The sequence below is a fragment of the Suncus etruscus genome, chromosome 15 (genome assembly GCF_024139225.1).
Source record: "Suncus etruscus isolate mSunEtr1 chromosome 15, mSunEtr1.pri.cur, whole genome shotgun sequence".
NCBI classification, from domain to species: Eukaryota; Metazoa; Chordata; class Mammalia; order Eulipotyphla; family Soricidae; genus Suncus; species Suncus etruscus.
Window position 1 is genome coordinate 43,404,943 of NC_064862.1, and position 21,137 is coordinate 43,426,079.

Here is a 21,137-nt window from a genome sequence, read left to right on the forward strand (position 1 = left end):
GTTTGTGGGAACACAACATGTTTTGAAGAAACTTTTAGAATAAAAAATAAGGGCAATGCTAACCCCCTCTGCATTATCTAGACTTGGTTTTGTTCCAATTATTTTGTAAGCCACACAGGGTGCACTATAACCTTATATTATGGACAAACCTCTCCTCCCTTCCTCCAAATATCTCCTTTCAGGAAAATCCCCATCTTACCCCTTGACTCCTAACACTTTTTTATACTTTTATTAAATCACATCTCCCATTGAATTTTCTTTCTTTCAGTAACAAGGGCATTGCTAATTTGGTATCTTTTGTGATAGGAGCCTTTAGATATTTTTAGGTTTCAGAGAGGGAAATGATGAGCAATTCAGTAAGGCTAGATAACCAAGTAGTTTATTTGAACTGAGATCAAAATTTTTACTACAATAGAGATTTTTTTTAAAGCTGAATCCTTTCAATTGTTGTTATACAGAGGTAGCAAAATTAAAAGCAGAAATTACAGGGTAAGACAGCCTATAAGCATCAAAGAAAGTAAAAATGGGACTAGATGTGTGCTATATAAATCACTGAGAATGAGAAGAACAAGGGTAGGGAAAGAGTGAGCATGTGCTGAAGATAGTAGGAAAGAGAACCGAGGTCTTTTTCATACTCAAACAATTCATCGCCAGAATAGTTTATTAATGGATGTGTCATTTTGTTCTAGAACAGATCTAAAATTAAATAACACAACAAAAATATGACAGTTACACCTAAAGCAAAACTCGAGCTTAGATTCATGAACATCTGCAGATAGTACTTGTAAATAGAACCAGGCTTCTGTATTGTTTCTTATTATTACAATTTAATAAAGTTTTGACACAACTCCTTCATATAACTAAAACTATGTCACTGGTAATATGTGAAAGTTGCTTAGAAGCCTTAGTTACTTCTCTGTTCTGATGGAAATTGGAAAGGATATGTTTTTGTTGTTGTTGTTTTGTTCTTTGTTTTGTTTTTTTGAGCATCACCCAGAGATGCTCGGGTTACTCGTGGCTATGTGCTTAGAAATCCCTCCTGGCTTGGGGGACCATATGGGATGCCAGGGGATTGAACTGCAGTCTGTCCTAGGTTACTGCTTGCAAGGCAAATGCCTTACTGCTTGCACCACTGCCATGACCCCAAAGAAAGGATATGATTTTATCTGTGCCAAGTATTTATTCTTTTTTTCCAACTCATATATATTATGAACAACAGATAAAAAAATAAAAGCCATTTTGCTGCAATGATTATGAGACATATACTCATTCAGTCAGGAACATGTCATTTAAGAATTGTATCTTAAAAGTTCTAATTTACACTGGAGTGGGGAGTCATTTATGATTCAAGCCAAAAGCAAATAATCATAAAATAAATTTATTGGAGAGAATCAGCATTACAACAATATAAGGATACAAGTAAAATAAACTTTGCAAGACTTATGAGACTATCAAATGTACAGGAGAGAGGGTGGCTTGCATCCAGAGAGTTCCTTGTCCTTTCTCAGGGTTAGAGAGACCCACTTCTTAGGGAAAATATCTATGGGAGCTTCTGACTATAAAAGCACAGGTAAAATCAGAAGCATCTCAAGGAGGCTTACTTCAATACCTATATATAAACTACATTTCACAGATATATTATCAAAACTACCTGTTAATTTTAACTTAGGCAGAGTCTCATGACACAGCCAAGTTTTCATTTGTCGGTGCCTTCACAAATTTTTTTACACTTGATCTTAGCCAAAAGGCCGAGAAGCAATTTTACAAATTTTATCATCTCTCCCTAAATAAATGTTTGCTTCTTCAAAATTGACTTTGATCATAATTTCCCTCAACTTAACTACCTCCATTTCCTTCACTTTCTATAGTCAGTGTCATACCATTATCAATACATATAACATCTCAATCAGAAACATTACAACATTAAGAAATACAATAACAACAACAACAAAATCAAACCAGAACTCACTTAGAAATGGATTACAAATTCTTACAACATGAAACAAATAACAGCATTCATACATATGACCCTTACTGGAGTCATATACCCTCAAAGAATAACATTCTCAGGTCCCTCTTCAATCACAGATCCACAATCATATATCCCTATAGCACAATAGTATATGGGTAACTGGCATTGAGAAGTTCTTCAGTGATTCAGTGGGACAGAGGAGGGTTCAGTCCCTTGACAGCTATATCCCTTAGATTTTTTAAAATCACCTTAAGTTAAAAGTTACAGCCATACTTATTTAAACAGAGGAGGGATCAGTTCTTTGACATCTGTATCCCTTAGATTTTTTAAAATCACCTTTAGTTAGAAGTTACAGCCTTACTTATTTAAACAATTACAATTCTAAAGACCTGATTGTGTAAAAAGAGGCATAAATGAAGCATACTAAAACTGCTGGAATTTTTATAAGAAATATTTAGTTTTCTTGGTGGGAAATGAGATAATTCTAAAATTTTTATATTTCCAAATATGTATGATTGCATAGAGAGATAAAAATGTATGCTTATTTTGGCTAAAATTTTTATGTCATTTTAGAAAATTTTCACTTTTGGCATGAGGTCCTAAGTTTTATTTCCTTGTTTTATTACTAGTTACTCCACCAGAACCACTTAATAGGATCCTAGAGTGCAAATTTTGTGGAAAAACAAAAAATATTTCTATTTTGTGACAGAAACAACAAATATTCCTATCTTTGAGAGAAGTTGAAATTCCAATTGGGCTAGATATTAAGTATTGGTCAAACTTGGCATGAATGAATTAATGAAGGCCTTTGTTTTCTTTCTTTCTTCCTTTTTTCTATCCTTACTCCTTTCATTTCTTCTTTCCTCTCTTTCTTCCTTCCTTGCTTTCCTTATTTTTATAAACTTATAAAATATAAAATGATATTTAGAAATATAGCAATGTAAGTTTTGTTTACCTTAACTCAAATGTCTCAGATTCTGCAATGCTCTTCTTCCAGATGATTGCCACATCAATCTTTTCTACTCCATTGAGCCCATTTCTTGGGAGTGTCATTTTCATTACATCATATGTTAGGCCTGTGAAATTCTGGGAGAAAAGCTACAAGTAAGACTTTACACTTGATGTTTACTTGTTTTATTAACACTTATGCTTAAAGAACTCCTTTGGCAATTCCCTCCATGAAGATTCTGGCTTTGTACATTCCTTTCTGTGGGGCTATGAGGACTGGTAAATCTGTCCACATGGTTCCTTCAATTCATAGATTCAGCATGGGGCTGACCTCAAATTTAATCAGGTGTAACCAGTTGCTAAGGAAAAATTAATTATCTTGTACCAGAAAAGGCATGTACTATTATTTGATGTGCTACCATTCTCCTAGATGGCATATTTGTCCCCACTTGCATCATACACAAATTTACATGCATCACAGCTTAACAGAAGATAAACTATTTCTTTAAGCTCTTTTAAATGTATAGAAGATGAGTTATGCCCCTTTTCTGGACTACTTAAACTAGTAAAAAGTTTCCTCAGGCAGGGGTGTTGGGGAAGCTCCATCACTTTAAAAAAAAAGATAAGAAGTGATAGATGAGTGTTGTTTCACTATGTACTTTTTAAGAATTCAGTGATTTTTAAGGATGGGGTTAATACAAAGGTCCTGAGAAGGGCAAGAGGAGGAAGAGTAGACCTGTCTCCTGCACAGATAAAAAATAAGCAGAGATGCTCCAGGAATCTCAGGCAGGTATTTCTCTTCATACACTAATTTACTAGTCATATTTGTATTGTTCTATATAAACCCCAATTCACCTTCTACAAAATGTCTGAATTTGCACCTCTCAGGCACTTTACAAATATTCTCTTTATATTCATAGAGGATTACATCTTTAGGCAATCTGTTGTTTCTCTTTTATCTTTAAATAACATAAAATGAGCATGTTTCTGTAATGGGAATTAATAATTAAAAACAGCTTGGGCCACTAACCTGCTTGGGCTCACTTTCACATCCTCTATCTAAAGAGGATGACTCGGGCTCTCTTTATTCCATAAAATGAGGATGAAATAAGAGAAACAAATTCACAGACTTGTTTCAGGGAGAAAATGAATTGCTATATGTATATTTATATTAATCACCTAGCATAGGGCTGACACAAAAGAAAGCATCATCTGAGTCCAGTTAAGACACCTATAACTGATCTGCTAAGTAGTTTCTGTAGCAACACATTACATTGTATTGCAATACAATGCATTGTATACATTACAATACAATTGTATATTGTATATATTTCATTCTAATTGTATTGCATTGCAATTATATATTTCAATATAATACATTGTATACAATATAATATAATACAATACCATGTATGCTACATTACATTTTAGCAAATAATATTTTGCACCCCAGAACTCAAACCTAGAAGTATTGAGTGAACCAAATCAAATCAACCTGTGGCAAGCCAGTTGTTTAGAAGTACAGAGGTGAAAAAAATCCCTCATGTTCTTGGTAGATTTTCATTAAGTGAGGTGGGAGTTCTACCAAAGCAAGTAAAGTCATCTTAATGTACATAAATAGAGCCCTACTTTGCATTTGTTTAAAGATACATCAAATTGATCTGCATAAGTCAGGAATAAAAGAAAATTATTATCGCTTATTTTTTTCTTTAGGAGAAAATACTTTGTAGGACATTTCTGAAACTCTGAAAAGATCACACTTCTGGAAATTACAAATGTTTTCAAATAAGAATTACTTAACTAAATAGGAATGGGAAGTGCAAGACACTGCAAATTTGATTGCAAATGGTACTGAAGGTTCCCAAACTTCTTTGACCCATAGCTATCTTTTCAGAAAATTATGCAGCATTTCCTGGAAATGTACCTTTTGTAATCCATCAGTTAGAAAGCACTCACAATTGGACAATTGACAACTACTACCAGTCCTAGACCTTTCTGAAGACTCCGTTTAAGGGTGTGGTATTGTCCACTTTGAGAAAGGGTCTTCTATTCTTATATAGGTTGGAAAGAACTCTTTCTAGCATGAAAGGATTTGATAGGAACAAAATTTCTTTGAGCTAAAGGGGTTTGAATTGCTTCCAGAATAAGGGCACTGGAGAGAGTTTGTTGAAAAATTTAATTACATGCATGCATACTAACACCTGTAGAGTTTTTTGTTTGGTTTGGTTTGGTTTTGGTTTTGGTTTTGGTTTTTGGGTTACACCCGTCATCGCTCAGGGGTTACTCCTGGCTCTATGCTCAGAAATCGGCAGGCTCGGAAATCATATGGGACGCCGGGATTCGAACCAATGACCTTCTGCATGAAAGGCAAACGCCTTACCCTCCATGCTATCTCTCTGGCCCCTAGAGTTTTGTTTTATGTAATTTAGCCTCTTTGTTTCTAAAAGTCACGCACTTTGAGAGTCTGAATTGTCAGTTTGTGTGGGCTACTTATAATGTGGTATTTAACATCAGGATTTATGTGTCCTTATTCAGTCTCACTGAATTGATTCTATGTTGTCCATTCATTTTCCCAATCTGGAACATTGTTAAATTTGGCTAGCTTGTCCTTGGATGGCCAGAGGAGTGTGAAAGGACATTTAGCTTTAATTTGATCTCTCTGAAGGAACTAAATTGGACACAATTTTCAGGCCTAGGGGGAAGAAATCTAATGCAGAGCTCAGTCAAAATTGTGGTACAACTTAGTGTAAAGGTACCAGAATAGAGTCTTGTGACTCATCTGCTGTAAAGATCAGTGATGGAATTCAGGACTATAAAAGCAGTGGGTACCAGCTAAGCAAATGGCAGGAAAACTCATTTAATCTTTGAAAGTGTTCTGGGAAACTTTGCATCGATCATAATCTGTGGGTTTTATTTTAAAAACTATTTATTTATAAGTATTTTCATGTTAGCTTTTCTCTGTCATTCTTTCCTTTACCTTCTTTCCAGTCAAATTGATTTAGACTCCTTTCTAAGGAGCAATCTGCAACTGCCATTGATTGCATTTAATTGTTAAATGATTGTCAAGACTTCACAAGAACTTCAAAAGTTCTGATAAAAGATATTCTCTGGAGCTTTAGTAACTGTATTCAACTGTTCTAACTCACAGATCTCTCCCCTGATCTCCTCTCCCTTTCTGTTCCTGCATTTTCACTTTCCAATCTTCTGGTTTTGCTTTCAGACCTTCTAAACTCAGCTTTGATTTTTGCAAATCTTTAGTGAGCAAGTGAGCCCTATCAAACCATGTTAAAATATACTTTAAAATTAAACCACATTAAAATATTCTGAGGATTCAATGAGTGAATTACCAACTATATTATAACTAGAGCTAATCTGATTTACCCAGCACTTTGTATTGTAATTCGCAAATTTCCTATTATCCCCTGCTGCTCCTCAGTGTAGACAGTGGCAAATGTGTCCTTTGCTCTCTTAACCAACTTTCTTTTCAGCTTCCTCTATCTAAAGAAACCAAATTACATTCTGGCTTAAAAGCCAGTGCTATCTTATTTATTATTATTATTTTTTTTAGTGTTTGTTTTTTTGGGTCACACCTGGCAGTGCTCAGTGGTTACTCCTGACTCTATGCTCAGAAATCGCTCCTGGCAGGCTCGGGACCATATGGGATGCCGGGATTCGAACCACCGTCCTTCTGCATGCAAGGCAAATGCCTTACCTCCATGCTATCTCTTCAGTCCTAGTGCTGTCTTATTTTTGCCTAAGAATCAAGGAGCAATACCACATAGATCAGTGCCATCCAATAAGTTACGTGCTGCAGTGGTGCTGGTCTCTGCTGTGTGACCTGAAGTGCAGCAGACATTTTGGGATTTCGCTCTGTGGTCCTGTGGCCTGGGATTTGATCCTCTCTGCCTATTGCCCATCATTCCCTGAGGGCTCTTCTTCAGAGGTGACAGTGGAGCCAGAGGAGCACCCATCCTCTAGCCAATGAACACCACTATTACAGGTAGAAAAATCCACACTACAAGTGTGACAATGGGGGAAAAACACAGGCCAACACCAGGCATAGAAAATGAAGATGGCAGCTCTGATGACCCAAAAACTGCCATCCACCTAGTCTCTCAGGTAAGTTTAGAGAAGAAATATGGAGGATGTTCATAGAACTCAAAGAAACCAGAGATCAAATTGAACAGAGCCCAAATAAGAATCAAGATATGAAGATAGAAATCGGATAACTCTAAACTGAAATAACAGGTCTGAAAAACTCAATAGACAAAATGAAAATTTCAATGGAAAGCTTCTTCAACAGGGTAACAGCAGCTGAGGATAGAATCAGTGAGCTGGAAGATGAGATGCGTAACAACTCCGTACAGCAGAAAATATTGGAAAAGAACTTTAAAGCAAATGATCAGACAATAGAAAAATTAATCAAAGATTCTGAACAGATGAAAATAGGAGTCTTTGATAAACTCAACAGTAAGAATCATTGGAGTCCCAGAGACCCAGGAAGAAAATCCCCAGGAAGAATCAGCAATCAAGGATATCATTGTAGAGAAACTCCCAGAGACAATAAGTTCCATGCTGAAGGAATTGCCATATACCATGTCCAATTTGAGGCCCTATGACTTCTAAGTACTTGAATCTGAGCTAGTGTGATTGAGGAAGTAGCATTTTAATGATATTTAATTTTAACCCAGTTTAAATTGGAAGAACATAGAACTGAAGTATGCCATACTGGACAAAATAGATAAGAAACATCCTCAGTCCTAATCTACCTTTCTAGTCCCTCATATTAAATTATTACCAAACATCATATGTTATTAACATTTTATTACTGACTTTTCCTTGGGTTGTGCTACTCCAATAAAATTCCCTTTCCTCCCTCTAAATTTCTATTTTCCATTCATACTTTCAATAATCATGTTCCATCTTATGGTAAGGTTCAAAAATACTTATACTATGAGAGGTTTTATAGCAGTAATCTTTAGAAAATAAATGTTCCCTTTAGTTAATTCTACCAAAAATACCATAGATTCTATTTACTTTCAATTTTGAACTTGTTAGTTTTAATCTTTATGAAAATCTCTCTGGGACCAGGCATGTGTATGTATTCTCTATATCTAAATTAAAAAAAAAATCCAGTGATATTATGGAAAAGTAAAAGGAAGTACAAATTTAATTTTTATTTAGCATTATTAGAAAATTCACCATAAAACAAATATGCTCTTGACTAAAAAAGCCTTTAAGTTCTTTATTCATGAGCTTTTCCAGGTGTCCCATTTAAATGATAAGCAACAATAGTACATACTCTATAGTGGTAGTGATTCTTTTTAATGAATTCCTTTCTCTCAAATTATTATTTTTGTTTTGTGGTTTTTGGGTCACATCCGGCAGTGCTCAGGGGTTACTCCTGGCTCCATGCTCAGAAATTGCTCCTGGCAGGCACGGGAGACCATATTGTACACCGGGATTTGAACTGATGACCTGTATGAAAGGCAAATGCCTTACCTCCATGCTATCTCTCCAGCCCCTCTCTCAAATTATTTTAAAAGAATTTAGGAACACATTCTTATATTATGATTTATTCTTCTCTATATATAAACCATCACTAAAAAACGGTACCTTATCATTGACATGAAACAGATGTTTAGGCTAGAAAGTATTTGACTCATGTTCTGGTTATTTCAGTAAAATTCTTACTCCTAGAAGTGTTCGTTACGTTCAGTCCTACAAAATAAAAAGCATCATTAACAATTTGTTTAATGATGAATTTGTTTAGGGGCTGGAGAAATAGCATGGAGGTAGGGTGTTTGCCTTGCATGCAGAAGGATGGTGGTTCGAGTTCTGACATCCTATATGGTCCCCCAAGCCTGCCAGGAGAGATTTCTGAGCATAAAACTAGGAATAACCCCTGAGTGCTACCGGGTGTGACCCAAAACCCCCCAAAAATTAAAAAATTAATTTGTTTAATACAATTTGATAAAATTGTATAAAATTCAAAATACCATAGCCACAAGGAAACAAATGTATCTAAGAGGCAAATGCATCTTTCATGACTGATTCATGCCTTTCATTTTCTCTGTGATATCCTCAGTTCTTTCTTCCTGAGGCTATGATGGTAGATAGGAAAATAAATACATTTTGATTTATTAAATCTCAACTGAAATAGTTTCTTATATGCTTAATTAGGTTGGTTTTTGGCAAATTATTTAATCTGTTGGCCTCAAGTAACATCTATAAAATGGGATTACTGTTTCTATATGTCTTTTCAGAGTTGTTATTTTGATTGAGATTCAGCTCACTGTGGTTAATGTATAGTATCTTTGTTCTCACTACAGCCTCATTCCTTGTTTTCTCCTTTTCATTTATTTATTTTTTGTTTTGTTTTGTTTTTTAGTTTTGGGCCACACCCAACAGTACTCAGGGGTTACTCCTGGCTCTGTACTCAGAAACATTTTTGGTAGGCCCTGGGGACCATCTGGGATGCCAGGAATTCAATGTCAGTCAGCCATGAGTAAGATGAACACCCTACCCTGTGACATCGCCCCAGTCCTGAGTTTCCTCCTTTTTATACTACTTTCTGTTGTTCAATTTTTAAGTAATGTCAGTACATATTTTATTCTTGTAACATGCCTGTTTTATGTAGCTTGTTCCCCCTGTCTTAGATGTATGCTTTACTAAAAATTCAGAAAAATAGTTTTTTCTAGAATTATTGAATTTAATGCAACAATTTGAATTTAATGCAACAATTCTATCCATAATAGTCTATTTTAGTTATAATTTTTCCAGATCTCTCACTTGTGTTTTGTATATATGATATTGACTGCTATTATATGAATCTTAGTTTTTGTTAAAGTCAATGAGCAGAGCAGGGGATGCTTGATGAGGTTATGGTGATCAAGGGAAAAAGTTCTAAATGCCACTTAATAATTTTAATTTTTAGAATGCAGATTTTGTTGTATGATTTTTCGCATGGAGCTCCTTTTAAAATTTATGGTTTGTAAAGCAATTATATTGTTAAGAACAAAGTACTAAGTTAATATGGCTTATGGGTCAGTAGTAAAATGTAGCACTCTACAAGTTGAAGATATTCAGAGAATATTTAAACTAGCAATTAAGCTACTCTATACTTACTTGGGTATTTTTTCAAAGGTTCTGGACATAATTAACTAGTATTGAGATAAAAGCCAAGTAGCTCTCTATCAGTTGTGTCAGGGTTATTTGAACATGCAGATCCATATTTATGCCATATCTATTCCCATATATATTGCTCTTTGTTAGATAATACCAATGTAGTAGAAGTAAAGCAGAGGTAGCTGGAATAATAGTACTATTTACCTTTTGTTGTTGTTGCTGCTGCTGCTGTGTTTAATGAATGCCTGCTTACCTTCTCAAATATATTCATATTAGTCTTTGCCCAACTCTGTAATTAGAATTTATTTTTCTCTTTTCACAAATAAAAAAAGGAAACACATAAAAATTAAATAACTTTCACAAGATTAAAAACATGTCAATAGCTGAACCAAGATATTAACTGAGGTCTGGTTTTCTTTCAACCCCTAAGTGTTTTCTCAGGCTTCTCAAATGCCATATATATATGACCAGAAGCATACATATGGTCACACACACAAATACTCAGTGAATTATCAGTGAAAGTATGTTTTCATTACTCAAAAGAGAAGCATCTTCATATGAAGAGTCTCATTTCACCCAAGAAGATGGAGCCTTTCTAAAAGATGAAGGCAGTTTCAAACCAGTGCTATCCAGCTCTAAAACTTTAATTCCCTAAACAAAATACTCTATGGCCCTTCTAGTGGGAGGAGACCTCCAGGAGCAACAAATGCACACCTGTTTCCTATGACCTTTAAAGTGCTCCTCAAAGCAAATTGTGGTTCCTACTTTGTCTCAGTAGTCAGGTGAGAACTGAAATATATCAGAACCAATGTGACTTTCTTCATGCATTCTCTTTTTTAGATGTCTAAGTTAAGCTTTCACACCGTGACAAGTGGACAGCACAAAGCTCGAAGCTCAAAAGCATGGACCCAATCACCACCACCACCATTTTTAGGCTGTAAAAGTGCTCAGACGTGTTGAGGGACCATGTCTGTCTAAGCAATCTATTTGCAAGTTTGTGTTTCTCTGTGTTCCACCTTGTCATGGCTCAGAAATCTTCTATAGACTATCTCCTTATGGGGCTCTCGTTGTATGCTGCAGCCATAACTGTTCTCAGAGCTCAGACTTGTAGCTTATATATGGGGCATGCTTTCAGATATGCTCTGCTGCCTCTGGTATTGCCTTGGGGATTATTGAGGAGCTTTAAGAGTGAAGCCTCCTGAGCAAGAGTAACCTCTTGGCATATCAAAAAAGCCTCAGGTCTATGAAAGGAGTCAAATGAATTAAGTTGAAAAATTCTTTTTAAGGCAGATTATTTGAGTCTTTCTGATTTGAGGTCATCATTTGCCTCTAGTTTCCCAGACTGTTAAATAAATTCATATATCTTAATATGAGTGGAAAAAAATACACTGGCCCACTACATAGGAACTTAAAGCAAGTCTTTGGGAATCTTACTCCCTAGAAGTCGCTCAGAAGTTCTTCTGCATAGATTGCAAATGTGAGAGTTTAGAACGATTTTTTTTAACTCCCAGATACCAAGAGCAATTTTTAAATGCTTGGAAGTCACTTTGGAATTTCCTGTTTAGCAATCAACATAGCCTCGCTAGTTAGAGACGTATCTGGGGAGTCAGAGGTTTCTGGGATTTAGAAAAAATGAGAGTAGGAATATGAACCACGTCTGGGATTTTCCAAAAGAAATAGAAATGAAGATATACTATTGGGAAATAGTTTTATAAAATGAAGTATATATGTCAAGATAAACTGAAGAGCCAAAAGAAACTAAACATTTTAGTAACAATAAACCTCAGACAAGTAACTGGAGACTCATAGACTAAATCTGTGCATGATGACAGTGAAGTTTCTTCTCTGTGCTTCATTTTATTCTAGGAAAACATAACCCTGCTTAAAAATTTTCCCTGAAGTGCAAGCCATGGGTAAGTAAAAAACAAGAAGTCTTGTTTGGCAAAAAGCGTCAAAGTAATAGAAAGATTAGGTGCCAAATCCAGAATCACAGAAGGTGATTATTTCTTCCTGGTCTCTGAAAGTTCTGAGACTCTGGAAGCTTGAAAGAAAATAGGTTCTCTTTGGCAGCCTTCATATCTATCACAAAGCAAGAGTTACCCTGATAGTGTGTCAAACACAGAGGAAATCAGGGCCAGGGGACTTAGGGAAAAATTCTTGATTACAATATGCCCCTTTCTTTCCAGTCCTTATGTTCAGCTGGGACCAATCAATACTCAACAATGTGAGCAATGCTTAAGTCATTTACATTTGTATTATATTTTTTGCTTGAGTCTAAATGCTACTAATTAGATCTGTGTGTGTAAGGAGTCTAGCTATGAGACTCAACATCTCTCCCTTTGTACTTGTAGGAGTAAGTGAGAAATGAGCAGGCTAAGACTCTCCTGGTTAAATGCTTCTGTCCTGTGTCTCTAGGATTGCAAGTGTGTGTGTGTGTGTGTGTGTGTGTGTGTGTGTGTGTGTGTGTGTGTAAATGTTGTAATGTCTGAGAAACTAAATAATGGATTTGGTTAACTCCAGCATATTCTTTTGCAGACAGATGAGAGCTCTCATACACATACCCAGGGGTATGGTTTGACACTTCCAGTGTGATGAGCTCTTATTCAGATATATTCCAAACGGCTGATGCTTTTTAGGAATGCAGAGCACTGAATTTCTAAGATAGAACTGGCTTGAACTTATTATATATTATGCTATGGTACATAATTTTAAGGTCTGTTATATTTTGCTGAGCCCTTAAACATTTGAAAATTGCAATGTCAGGAAGCTGAACAGACGCGGTTCAGGAAGAATCCACCTGCCACCTGCTTCTAGGCTGTCTGGTACTGCTGACTCAATACTTCAAGGTCACTGAGGAGGAAGGCTTTCAGACTAAGTCAAGTTGATAGATGTGTTATAGTGAGTGTAAGTTAGTGCTAACATAGGGATAGAACAACCCTTTTCTTAATCATTGCAGTAAGAGTAAAGTTCACAGCCATCCAGCATTTTAGAGAAGTATTAGAGTTGGGACTGATTTATGCTAAACAAAGGAAGCTGGAAATATTAAACAGTGAGTTCACCTTAGTCTCAAAGTTTTTTTAATTTCAAGACTGGAATGTTCATGATGCAGGAGTTACATCGAGCAGAACTTAGAATTCTATTTGCAATTGAGAGTTTATTCCCAAATACCAAGAACGTTAAATCTTTTAGTATTTAGTACTGCTTATAAAATTTTTTTTTGTTTCTAGGTCACACCTGGTAACACTACAGAACTATTCCTAGCTCTGTACACAGAGATCATTCCTGGAAGTGCTCAAAAAGACCATGAGAGGTTGGAGATAAAACCCAGGCTTCCAACACATAAAGCATGTGTTCAATCTACTGAGCTTTCTCTCTAGCCTCCCTGAACAGTTCACCCAGTATGGGCCAACAGGTTCATGTGGTATATTGTCATTCAGTAGAGGAAAGTCATCTGGATCCTGGAGCACCTCTGTTTTTAAGGTTCTAGTTTTAAATTAATTCCCTGGTGTTTTAATAATCAGAAGAAAAATCTTTAATTGTGCTACCATGGGTATATATTTGTTGTTGTTTTTTTATTGTTGTTGTTGAATAGGGCTAACTCCTGGCTTCAGACTCAAGGATCACTTGTCAGAGGGCTCTGGTAGCCATATAAAGTCTTTGAACCTGAGTCATCTGCTTGCATTGTATGTGTCCAGCTCACTATGTGATCGTGTTAACCTCATATATTTTTTTAATTTTTAATTTAGAGCATTGTGATATACAATGTTTTTCATAGCTGTTTTAGACAAACAATAATGTTTCACTACTAACCCCACCACCAGTGACAACCTCCATCCATCAGTGTTCCCAGAGTCCCTATGCTACCAGACCTGCCCCAGCCTGCTATCATAACAAGCCTGTTTTTAAGGTTAGTTGTTAAAGTTTGGGACTCATAATTTCAATGACTTTGACTCTGTGGATTAGATATTCTGTACTTTTTTAACACCATCAGTGCATCATCAATGACCCCTCTCCCCATTATTTTACATCTTCTCATTCATTTAATTACTTTCCTTTTCCTCACAGTACTTTGATACCAAGAGTGTTCTCAACAACACTCATTTGAACCATTACATTCCTTCATGCAGTTATTCTAAATACCACATATAAGTGATATAATTTTTTATATTTCATTTAACATAATATCTTCCAGTTCCATTCGTGTTTCAATGAACTGCATGATCAGATCTTTTCTTACAGCTATGTAGTATTTAATTGTGTATATATATATACATACATATATATATATACCACATCTTCATAATCCACAAATTTCTTGTTGGACATCTAGATTGGGTCCAACTCTGAGATATTGTACTGGGTGCTGTGATGAATAGTGGTATACATACATCCATTTGGATGAATGTTTTTTCTGTCCTGGGGATAGATACTCTAAAGCAGGCATGCATTTTCAGCTCTAGTAGGGTGGGTCACAATCCAAAAATGACACAGCTGAAATCAGATGGCAGAGAGCCATCAGAAATTAGCTCCATATTTAGGGTTTTTTTTTGGGGGGGGGTCACACTGGGCAGCGCTCAGGTGTTACTCCTGTCTCTACACTCAGAAAATCTCCTGGCAGGCTCAGGAGGCCATATGGGATGCCAGGATTTGAACCACTGACCTTCTGCATGCAAGGCAAACACCTTACCTCCATGTTATTTCTCCGGCTCCAAGCTCCATATTTAAAGTCTTAATTTGACACTATATTCCTCAAGGTCAAGACCTTGCTAGGGCTTTAGGTAGAATTAATGTTTCATATACAAAATACTGTAGATTTTTTACACTTTTTTTTTTTGTATTCCTTGTGGACACCTGGAATTGCTGAAGCCTTACTCCTGGCACTGCATTCAGGGGTTATTTCTGGTGATGGTCTGGGAATCATATGGAATACCAGGAACTCTGGTAGGTGTAGTCAATATAAGTGCCCTATCTACTGTATTATCTATCTCTCTTGCCCCAGAAAAGTCATTTAAAAATAGAAGCATTGATTAGAGTCCATGTACAAGATGAGTGCCTAGGAGAAATTCATTTTTTTATTTTGTAAATAACAATTTCCTTAAGCATCATGGTTACAACCATGTTCATAATTGGGTTTCAGCCATAAAAATGCATATACTCATTCACCAGTACAACTTTCCCACCACCAATGTCCCCCATTTCCCCTCCCAAGCCCCTGCTTATCTTTGAAGCAGGCATTATATATATCTCTCTATCATTGTCATAATAGTTGTTAGTGCAGTTATTTCTCTAATTGCACCTACCATTCTGTGATACGCTTCATATCATGGAGATGTCTTTCTGGCCCTCATTTTTTTAATTTCTTTTTCTTGCCTAATTGCGATTGCAAGTATGTCCAGTACTATACTCAATGTGTGGTGAGAGCCTTGTCTTGTACCAGGTCTTAGGGGAAAAGCTTTCTGTTTTCTCCATTGAGTAAATATTTGTCATGGGCTTGTGGTAAATAGCCTTGACTATATTGAGAAAAGTTCCTCCCTTTCCCATATTGATGAGCGTTTTTTAAATTTTAATCTTTTTATATATTTTATAATAATTTTTATTTTGACCAAAGTGGATTACTTTGGAAATATTTCACAGTAATACTTTAAGCACATAGTGACATTGAATCAGGGGCATTCCCACCATTATGAGAGTTTTTAACATGAATGGGTGTTGGAACTTATCATATGATTTCTCTACATATATTTATATGATCATTGGTTTTTAATTTTCCTTTTGTTAATCTGGTATATTATGTTGATTGACTTTTATATGTTGAACCATATGTTGGCATCTGTGGAATGAATCCTCCTTGGTCATGGCATATGATTTTCTTGATGAGGCTTGGATCCTATTTGCTAGGGTTTTGTTGAAGATTTTTGTATCTGTGTTCATCAAGGATATTTGGTCTATAGTTCTCTTTTTTGGTGGTATCTTTGTCTGCTTTTGGTATCAGGGTGATGTTAGTTTCATAAAAGCTATTTGGATGTGTTTCTGTGTCTTCAGTTTCCTGGAAGATCCTGAAAAGGATTTCACAGTAGGTCCTCTTGGAAAGTTTGAAAGAATTGGTTAGTAATTCCATCTGGTCATGATATTTTGTTCTTGGGATGATTTTTGATTACCATTTCAATTTCCTCAATAGTGATAAGTCTGTTCAGATATACTAGGTCATATTGATTCAACCTTGTGAGGTTAAAAGAGTCTAAAAATCTCTCCATTTCTTCCATGTCCTCATGTTTTTGAGTTTCTCAAAGTAGTCTCTGATTACTCTTTGAATTTCTGTAGTAATCATCCTGTTTTCATTTCTCAGTTTATTGTTTCTCTTCCTTTCTTTGTGAGTTTTGCTATGGTTCTTATGTTATTTCTGTTGAGTTTATAATAACTTCTGTTTTCATCTGTTCACTTTCTTTGAGGATTTTTCCAAGTCTTTGTTTTAAGGCTCTTTTCCAATCTCTTCTATTGTATGGAATTTTTATACATCTCATCTTTCCACTCACTGATTCTGTTCTCAGCCACTATTACTCTGTTGGATAGGCTTTCCAGTGAGATTTTCATTTGCCTACCAGTTTTTTATCCCTATTGTTTCAGTTTCAGGTTTTCATATTTCTACTCTCTGGTGCTCTTGATTCTTATTTTTTCAGTTTATTTTCCATGCTTTCTTTGAGTTCTATAAGAATCCTTTATATGTCTTCTCCAAAGTCTAAAGTCCTTATCTAAGAGGCTAACTAGGTGGTTGATATTTTTGGGGGGTCATCAGAGCTACTGTATTCATTCCCTAAGCATGGTGAAGGCCTACATTGTTTTTCCATTGTCACAATTATGTCCCTTGCTGGCTTTTTTTTTTTTTTTCTTAACTAGGAGGTGTGTTTGGCCACAAAGTGGAGTTGAGTTCCACTGTCTCTTTGTCTTGAATTCTGTCCCTTACCTTGGCATTGCTGACATGGCTTCCATAGAGATTTTTATTTTAGTTTTTGGGCCACAGCCAGTGGTGCGCAGGGGTTGTTCCTGGCTCTGTTCTCATAAATTTCTCCTGGCAGGCTCAGGGGACCATATGGAATAATCAGGATCAAACCCAAGTTCGTCCCTGGTCAGCTGCATGCAAGGCAAATGCCCCACTGCTGTGCTATCTCTCTAGCCCCTGTATAGTTTTTTTTTTTTAATATAAATTACTTCATTTAAAGATCAGGTTCCCAAGAACAACTGATTGACTAAATAAACTGTGGTACATCTACACAATGCAATACTATGCAACCTTTAGGAAAATGAAGTCGTGAAGTTTGCTTATACATAGATGAATATGGGGATTGTTATGCTGAGTGAAATGAGTTAGAGGGAATGGATAGACTAGAATAACCTCACTAATTTGTGGGATATAAGAAAAATAATAGGCTTCTTTCTTCTTTTTAGACACTGTGGTTTGCACTATTGATAATAAAGGAATATCACTTTTATCCTGTTTTCCAGTTCTTGTCCAGAGTTATCAGTTCCTATTACTGTCACAATGGACTGACCATTCACTGCCCTAACTGCATTCACTACATTTTGTGCCAAGCTTCCTACCATCAAATAAATTTTAAAAATAAAAAGAATAGACTGTTAACACAGCATGCCCACCACCAAATTATTCATATCTCTCCACAAGTGGTAGTGGGTTTAATTGTTGTCGTTTTTGTGTTTTTGTTTTGTGATCACATTTGACAGTTCCTAGTAGCTATTCCTGTCTCTCTCAGAATTACCCCAACCTGGTGATAAAAACCTGATCACCCATTTAAAGAATGTGCTTAGCCCCTTAAACTATCTACTCATACTTGTTTACCCTCACTTTTAACCCTCATTTACAGTACTGCAAATGATATCTTCATACATACTTTGTTCTATTATCACATCCACAACCACTTCCCTCCTAAAGCATGTCCTAAAGACCTCAACTTCTCTCCTCACACTCAAGGAAACAGTCTGTGGAAGAATTCTCCAATTCTGTTGCCATTTGCTGATTTTTGTTTCTTTAATATGTATCTGCAGATATCACATATGTTTGATATGATTATGTATATCTATCCTTTTGATAACTTCACTCAACCCTCCATTTTTCTGGAACTTTTTTGATTAATTTTACCTATTTACATTTGTTAACATATAATCCTGGTTTATATCTTCAAGATTTAAAAAAAAACGAATATTCTTTCCTTTGAATGATTACAATGTATTTTTTAAAATTTGGCATCTATTATTAATATACAAGAAAAGATACATATATATTCATACTCTAATATTAAATGTATACTCTGTTCTCTGATTAGTTTCTAGAAGGTTGATTACTATTTATTTTTTTATGAATCTTTATTTATGCACCATAATCACAAGCATGTTTGTAGTTGGGTTTCAGTTATAAACAGAACACCCTCATCACCAGTGCAACATTCCCATCACCAATGCCTCCCTCCTCTCTCAGCCCTGTCTGTATTCGAGACAGGCATTCTACTTCTCTCATTTTTTTACATTGTCATGTTAGTTGTTAATGTAGTTATTTCCCTAACAGGGTTCACCACTCTTTGTGGTGAGCTTTAAATTGTGAGCCGGTCCTTCCAGCCCTTCCAGCCCTTAACTCTATTGTCTCTGGGCCTTATTACAGTAATGTCTTTAATTTTTCTTAAAACAATGATTTCTTAAAATCATGATTATAATTTCTGGTAGACTTGCATACTTATTATTACAGATAATCTCACTATTTGTAATTAAGTACTGTTTTACATCCTCCTTTATAAAATGCCTTTTTATGTTTTACTCACCTTGTTGTAAAACTAGCAAAACCATCTAGAACTTTACTGAATAACAACTAATTTGAACATCCTTACATTTCTGTGTCTATTACAAGGGAAGTTAGCACTTTGCTATCAGATTCATATTAACATTAAGTCTTTGGCAGGTGGTTTTTATTGAGTGAAAAGTTCCCCTTTTCCTATTTTCTGAGAGGTTTCTGTTATTTAATATTTCATTTTTTAGTTATTATTTTAATTATATTTTATGATAATAATTTATAACAATGATTTATAAACTATATTGCAATTTATAAATCATAATTCATAATTTTCAATACTTTAGTCATATATTTTAGCTATCATTTTATTTATTATAATGATTTTATAACAATAATTTATTGTGTATTTATTATTTTTATTTTATTTTTATGATTTATGACAATTATAATAATAAATGATGATAATTTTTAATTATATATTTTTAGTTATTGTTTTATTTTGTGTGTATGTGTGTTACTGTTGTCATTATTTTGGTAGTACCAAAGATCAAATCCAAGTCTTATGAATGTAAGACATGCAATTTACTATTGAATCATGTCCCCAGCCACATTTTGCTTTATTCTTTGCTTTTTATGCAATGAATATATATTATGTCTTGTCAGCTATTTCTCTGCATTGTTTGATATGATTATCTTATTTTCCTACGTTAGTCAATAAATACGGTGGTTCACACGGACAGATTTTCCTATGCTTAGCCACCCTTTCTTCCCTAGAGTAAAACCCAGGCCATCACAATATTTTTACTTTTTTTAGGACCTAATTCTATTTGCTAATATTTTATTGAGTATTTTTTTTACATCTGTATTCATAGATACAGGAAATATTGCTCTAATTTTGCTACACTTTTTCTGTTAGATTTTTGAATCAGGGTAAAAATACTTTCATTAAACAAATCGAAAATCATCTCTTTTGTATCTTATAAAATATATTCTACATAATAGATATATTTGTTTTTCAAGTACATGATAGAATATTTGGAGTTTTACAGTTACCAATAAAGTTCATAATAATTGTATTTTATTAATTAGGTGATTTTGAAGAATTGTTTTTTTTTCTATTAGGATTGATAGAAATGTGTCAACTTAACAAGATATAAACCAATTATATATATGTATATTTTAAATTCCACAGTGTGAATATGGCAGTTGTCAAGGCTTACTTCTGGTTCTATGCTCAGGGACCACTCTGAAAGGCTTAGGTGATTCCCTGGGGAACCAGAATTAAGCCCTACTGTACAGCATGCAAGGCAAGCACCATATCCATTATTCTTAGAGTTTTGTGAGGTGCTGATCATAGTGCTTTAGATTCTTGCTTATGTCTACTGCATGTCTCTGCTAATCTATTTCCATTTACATGTAATGGCATATCATTGGAAATGACAGGTATAGAATTAGTTCCTGCATTTTATTGGGGTTTTATGGGGTTAATACCTCACTAGATTAAGACCCTATAGTTTCCTATCTGCCTTTGGCGTGTGAGGGATGTATGGACTCCATTTTTTCAGATTTGCATGGTTCTGGGTTTCAGTACAGTCACTGGGACTGAGGAGGTCTTCTCAGGCAAGATAGAACAGAAAGAGTAGGTTTCAATATTCAGTAGATGCATCTAATTGGATTTTTCAATTGACCTATATGTGGCACAATGACACTGAATGACACTGACACAATGGCCCCTGAAGTCTCTACAATTAGGGAACTTCCTTTTTTGTATTTTTATTTTTGTTTTTGTTTTGCTTGTTTTGTTTTGGGTTCACAACCTGGCAATGCACAGGGTTTATTCCTGGCTCTGCGCTTAGAAATTGGTCCTGGCAGGCTCTGGGTACCTCATGGAATTTGATCCTGGGTCTATCCCATGTTGTCCGCATACTCCCTACCACTGTGCTATTGCTCCAGACCTGTGTTTTTGTTTATATAGGCCTGACTATAATGTGTCTAAGTGGGAATAATTTAAGCTTATATTTAATTTATCCTTTATATATGATGATAGGAATAATAAATCTTTGATTAGAACCTCTCATATTTCAGAGACTGTTAATTATAAGTCATTTTCTCTTGGTTGATAAATAATTTAATATCTATTTTTGATTGATTTATTTCCTTACTTCATCTTGCTATTGAATCTTCGAATTGAATTTTTGTTTTGATTTTCTGCTTATAAAACTTTTCTCTAATTTTTCTTCAATCTTATATATCTTCACTATAATATTCATTTCTTTAATAATACTAAATTTTCCT

The 21,137-nt window shown here is 35.1% G+C and overlaps 1 protein-coding gene across 1 annotated transcript in view; it reads left to right on the plus strand.

Annotated features, from left to right (window-relative positions):
• The window catches only part of PCNX2 (pecanex 2), a 328,287-nt gene that overhangs the window by 197,852 nt on the left and 109,298 nt on the right, over nt 1-21,137 (plus strand). Inside the window, exon 23 of the mRNA XM_049789037.1 lies at nt 2,947-3,076. Within this exon, the coding sequence (XP_049644994.1) occupies nt 2,947-3,076 (130 nt within the window). The remainder of the gene's footprint in view (nt 1-2,946; nt 3,077-21,137) is intronic.